Source organism: Kryptolebias marmoratus, linkage group LG19, assembly GCF_001649575.2.
Source record: "Kryptolebias marmoratus isolate JLee-2015 linkage group LG19, ASM164957v2, whole genome shotgun sequence".
Classification (NCBI taxonomy): domain Eukaryota; kingdom Metazoa; phylum Chordata; class Actinopteri; order Cyprinodontiformes; family Rivulidae; genus Kryptolebias; species Kryptolebias marmoratus.
Window position 1 is genome coordinate 758539 of NC_051448.1, and position 5755 is coordinate 764293.

At 43.7% G+C, this 5755-nt stretch overlaps 1 protein-coding gene across 1 annotated transcript in view; it reads left to right on the plus strand.

Moving 5' to 3' along the window:
- Positions 1 to 5755, plus strand: part of pex7 (peroxisomal biogenesis factor 7) — a 23978-nt gene that overhangs the window by 8505 nt on the left and 9718 nt on the right. The window contains exons 6-8 of the mRNA XM_017440378.3: positions 869 to 975; positions 1137 to 1250; positions 2732 to 2787. Coding sequence (XP_017295867.1) covers positions 869 to 975; positions 1137 to 1250; positions 2732 to 2787 — 277 coding nt within the window. The remainder of the gene's footprint in view (positions 1 to 868; positions 976 to 1136; positions 1251 to 2731; positions 2788 to 5755) is intronic.

Consider the following 5755-nt stretch of genomic DNA (forward strand, 5'->3'; position numbering starts at 1 on the left):
ACACACATACACACACACACACTCTCACACACACACACATACACACACTCACACACACACACACACATACACACACACACACGCACACATACACACACACACACACGCACACATACACACACACACGCACACACACAGAGCCTTGTAAACAGACATTCAGGACCAGATGGTTTGTGCTGCAGTGTTAAACTGATCTGATACCAGAGGAGTTTCCACACTCTGCTGAGAGGGGAGGAAGAGGAAGAGGAGGAGGGAGGAAGAGGAGGAAGGGAAGGAAGATGAGGAAGGTGAGGAGGGAGGAAGATGAGGAGGAAGGAAGATGAGGAAGGTGAGGAGGGAGGAAGATGAGGAGGGAGGAAGATGAGGAGAGAGGAAGGAAGATGAGGAGGGAGGAAGGTGAGGAATGTGAGGAGGGAGGAAGGTGAGGAGGGAGGAAGGTGAGGAGGGAGGAAGATGAGGAGGGAGGAAGGTGAGGAAGGTGAAGAGGGAGGAAGGTGAGGAGGGTGGGACTTCTGTTTTTTATGACTTTATTCTTTGTTGGTTTTTTTCTCATGAATGAACATAAAACTCCTGAAATCCTGAAATCTTTCTGTTTGTACTTCAGCGTTCTTACTGTGTTCAGCTTTCAGCTTTCAGCCATTTTTGTTTCTGTCTCCAGTTTAGCTCGTCTTAGCTTTGGTTCTGAAACGACTCAGTTTCAGCCTCTTTAACAGATTTTAGCAAAGCTTTCAGCCTTTTCTCTACGACTCTTTGTTTTGTGTTTCGGAGGAAATGCTCGGCTAACTGAGACTCGTTAAACTAGTTACTTTCTGTCTGGTTGACCTGATGCTGCAATGCATGCTGGGTAAGCCTGTCCGTCTGCTCTCAGGTGACGGGACCCTCAGGATCTGGGACGTGAAGGCCGCAGCGTGCCGATTGGCTATCCCTGCACACAAGGCTGAGATCCTGAGCTGTGATTGGTGCAAATATGACCAGGTAACGACAAACAGCTTTTACACAGAAGACCTTAAAATAAAACATATTGGTCACTCTTTAAGCTGTAGTTGTATAAAAGTCTAAATTAAAGGGCCAGCCCAGCTGAAACAGGAAGTCCTTATATGGTTGGAAAGGAAGCCTTTTTGTTTTCCTGTCTGCAGAACATCGTGGCCACGGGTTCGGTGGACTGCAGCGTGTGTGTGTGGGACCTGAGGAACGTCCGACAACCTGTCAGTCAACTGCTGGGACACACCTACGCCATCCGCAGAGTCAAGGTACGCACACACACGCACACACACACACAGACACAGACGCACACACACACACACACACAGACACACAGATCAGACGGTTGTGACGACACTTTGTCTTTAAAACTGAGTGTTTGTGAATCCTGACAGCTTCAAAACTCCCACTTTAATGGACATAATAGGAACACAGACAGATCAGGCGTGTGAGTGAGTGTGTGTGTGTGTGTGTGTGTGTGAGGACAGATTGTCTCAAATCTCAGCCCAGTTACTGAGCCAAGAACACACTAAGAACAAAAGGAAACCTCATTCATTCAGGGTTTTCTGCATCCGTTTGCTTCCAAAACAAACGAAACTCCTCGAGTTCAGCTAATCAAGCAGCTCCTACAGGGTGTGTGTGTGTGTGTGTGTGAGGGTGTGAGGGTGTGTGTGTTTCAGGCAGGTGCAGCTAATTGATCCAGAGGACTTTGGCCAAATGTATTATTCAGCGTTTGCAGATCTGTCGTGTTGCATCGATCCAGCAGGAAGAGAAGAAAGGCGTCCATCAGCAGCTCAGGATGGACAGAGACGGACGGACGGCTGAAGACGTTTTAGGACCAGTGTCCTCCTGACTTGTCTCCATGGATAAATGAAAGGCCGAGCTGTCAGAGCTCAGGGTTCGTGTTGGGGAGGACTCTCAGCTACTACCACACCAAACTTTAGCTCTTTATCTGTAAAACTGACTGAGTTAGAGGCATTTGTGTGTTGGCTAAAGCTGCTTAGCTGTGGCGGCCATCTTAAATGAGGCTGATGTTACTTTCTGAGTAAAAGTTAAATAAAAGCTTTGGAAAGTGATCATTAAGGAACGGTTTTATAAAGAGCTGGTAGCTGAGTGATTACTGGAGGAGATCGGTGTAACGAGGAGGAACCGAGCAGGAGAACGAGTCAGACATAAATTCATTCAGGAGTGCTGAAACGACTCTTCTGTCGACCTTTTCTGGGCTCCGAGCAGAAAAACACCTGAAACTGTTCAGCCTGCCAGAAGGCATCATTCACTCCGAACTGAAAGATCAGCTGATTGAAACACCTGAAGCTCAGTCATGTGACACCAACAGATTTAACAACAAACAAACATTTATTATGTAAACAGTTAGTTTCACTTGTATCAGAGTTGATTTATTAACATCAATCTTTAACCTTTAACCTTTGATCAGGTCACCTTCTACTGTTGGTTTTAATTCTTTCACATCTTCTCCTGAATAAGTTGTCATCAGCTGCAAACATTAAAGTTTTAACAGAACAAAGATTGTTTATAAGGAACCTTGTGGAACCTCACAGGTTAATCTTCTTATTGAGGATTTTTACATCGTTTTGAACCATAAAAAGCATCAACAGATTTCTGATTTTCTTGGTTTCAGCTTCAACAAACCAAAGCTCAGTTTCTCTTGCTTTTATCTTCTGCAGCATGAGATGCTTTGAATCAAAGATTTCATGTTTAAAGGTTAATTCTGACTGTATTTCTCCCACAGTTCTCTCCGTTCAGCCAGACGGTGCTGGCGTCCTGCTCCTACGACTTCAGCGTTCGGTAAGATCAGCTGTCAGGAGACCTGCTTGGAAAGTCCCTGAAGATGAAAACTCATTTGAGTTTAACGATCCATCTCAATTCTTTCTGTTGGTGATCTTTAAATGTTTTATTTATTTGCTGTAAGTTTAATCTGTGAAAGGAAAGGAGGGCCACGCGGCGCTCATTCAGACTTTTAGGCAAGAAAAACCAACATTTCCTTCATCCCAGGACCTTCAGAGCCTGAAGTTTGTCTGAATTCAGCTTTAAACTCCCGTCTGACCCGTGAAGCTTTCCTGGAGGTTAGACCAGGGTTCGACGTGTGGAAGCCTCACTTTCATTAAATGACCAGCTGAAGTCATCATCAGAGGAGTAATGAGGAAGAACAGTGAGCGATAACGTGTGATCAGGGGAACTGATGTGTGAGATGAAGACAGAAACACGAAGCCGTTTCTTTATCGAGCTGCAGAGAATCACCTCATAACATCTGTAATTTCAGGCTCCGCCGCCTCGGCTTCCTCCTCTTCCTCCTCGCAGTGCTCCGACTCTCAGCCTTTTGTCCGTTTCTAACTTTACTTCTCACACAGAAAATTGTTTCTTTCCTTTGCTGCTCTTCAGTTTGTCTCTACGGTTCACAGATGTTAAAACCTCTAAATGACAGAAAGATTTCAAACAAACGAGGCAGAGACGTCCAACCACAGGTCGGCCATGTTGGTCAGCTTCCTGTACCAAATCAATCCGTTTTATCTCAGATGAGTTTGTTTTAATGAAACAGAGGAAGGTGGCTGCAGATGACAGGTTTATCCTCAGGGGAGCAGGAACGGAGGGAAATCCAGGAGAGGAGAAAGGAGAAGCTGAGACGGATATTCATCAAACCCTGAGTTTTATTGTTTTATTGATCCTGGCTCTCATTGGTCCACTTACTCCACGCTGACGACTCATTTCATTATGGACTGCGTCTCACACACACACACACCACACACCACACACACACACACATCCTCTTCAGCTGCATCCTAATCACAGAAAAACAAACTTTAACGACTTCCTGAAAGATATTTTTTAGGATGGTTTATAAAAAAAAGTTGTTTTCTTGCAGGAGATTTACGAAAAACTAAGTTTTATACTAATGTATCAATTAAAGAAAAACTGAGAAAGAAAAACCTGATTTTTATCCTTTAAATTGTTATTTTACAGCAAACTCTCACAAGAAGGAACATTTAAAGCAGAGCTCTGCTTGTTTGTTTGTTTGTTTGTTTACTGGTCTGTGTACGAGCCGCAGAGCCGTTTCTCTGGGCTCAGATCTGAAGGCCGACAGGTAGACGTCATCGTGTTTCCTTCTGTCTTCATTCTGACTCGAACCGAAGCAGGAAGCTCGTCAGAGAGCCGCGGGTCGAACACACGGAGGAGGGAATTCTGTGCAAACAGCTGAATTATTCAGCCTCAGAGAGCCTGCAGTTTGTCCTCTAGGATAAACTGCAGTTCATTTATAAGGTTTGCTTCACCTGGAACAGATTTAATTAAAACTGTTTCTGTCTTTAACCTCTGCTGCCGTCAGCTCATCATCTCCTTCTTCTGCAAACACTCAGCGCTTTAATCACAGACGCTGCTCTAATTGTTTTAATGCATGTTGACTTTCCAGCCTGTGCTAACACGTGATGAACACACGATCGTACCGTAAATCTGCTGGGCAAACACAGCTGCTCTGACCGGATCAAACACGCAGACAATCACAGGTCCTCAGGCTCACTTTTTACTCCTCCACTCCTTCTGTCTGCTCCAAGCAGCTTTGCTAGGATTTCATTAATGATTATTTAAACCAGGAGCAGAGCTGGTATTATCCCAGGTGGAGCTTCCTGATCCAATAAAAGACCTTTAACCCCAAATAAAGCTCCACGTTTTTAACATAAATCTAATTACATTTAAACATTTGAATCATCTCATGTTTACTGAAGGTTCACCTCACTGGGAGGGTTTTATCACATCTCAAAGCTCAGGAACTTAAACTGCTTTTGTTTGTATAAAAGAAGTTTTTAAATAAATATTTAAAAATGTTTATGATGAGAAAACGCTGTAATATGAGCCATATGGGAACCTGAGCTGATGATGATTATTTTTATCATTTAAACAGGAAATTAATGGTAAAACACACAACAGGACACATTATTTAAAGCAAACATAATCTCTGAGTCCTAAAAGTAAATATTAACTGAATGAAGAGAGGAAAAATAAACACGAGGAGCAGAATATTTCATTAAATGAGTTTTTCTGTTTGCTGTCAGGGTTTCTTCTCACCCCACCTAAACAAAGAACCACGCAGAGAGGAAGGTGTCTTTTATGAGGCTTTTGCAAAAGGAGAAGTCACTCGTGCCGTTCGGATCAAACCTGAGCGAGTCCTAAACTCCTGTTGCATTAAACGCTGGCAGGAAAGTGTTTTTACAAAACAAAACAGGCTCTGAGGTCACGTCTTCTGTGCTTCTCTGAGGTAACTTTAGGTACCTGACGGGTTTCAGTTTCTCAGGGTTTGCCTCGTTTTTCCTCCTTTCTGCCAGGACTTAACGAGTGTCAGGAAAGCAACAGGAAGCTGACAGATGAATGGATGTTTCTGCTGAATGAAATACAAAAGAAGTGAAATAATCACCTGCAGACAAAAGACTAAATGTTTGTCTGACAGGAACAGACATCTGCTGCCATATTTACTCATCATCTAAAACCTGAATCACTCAGCTCCAACGCCTGTCAGTAATTATATCCTCATGTTTGCTCAGAAAAAATCAGTTAACGTCATAACTGTACTGAGGGATTCTTCCAAACTGAGTTAATGTTCTGATCTTTGCTTCAATCATCAGAGTCCTGTGGAGGAGGCAGGATGGATGGATGGATGGATGGATGGATGGATGGATGGTTGGATGGATGGATGGATGGATGATGGATGGATGGATGGTTGATTGGATGGATGGATGGTTGGATAAATGGATGGATGGATGGATGG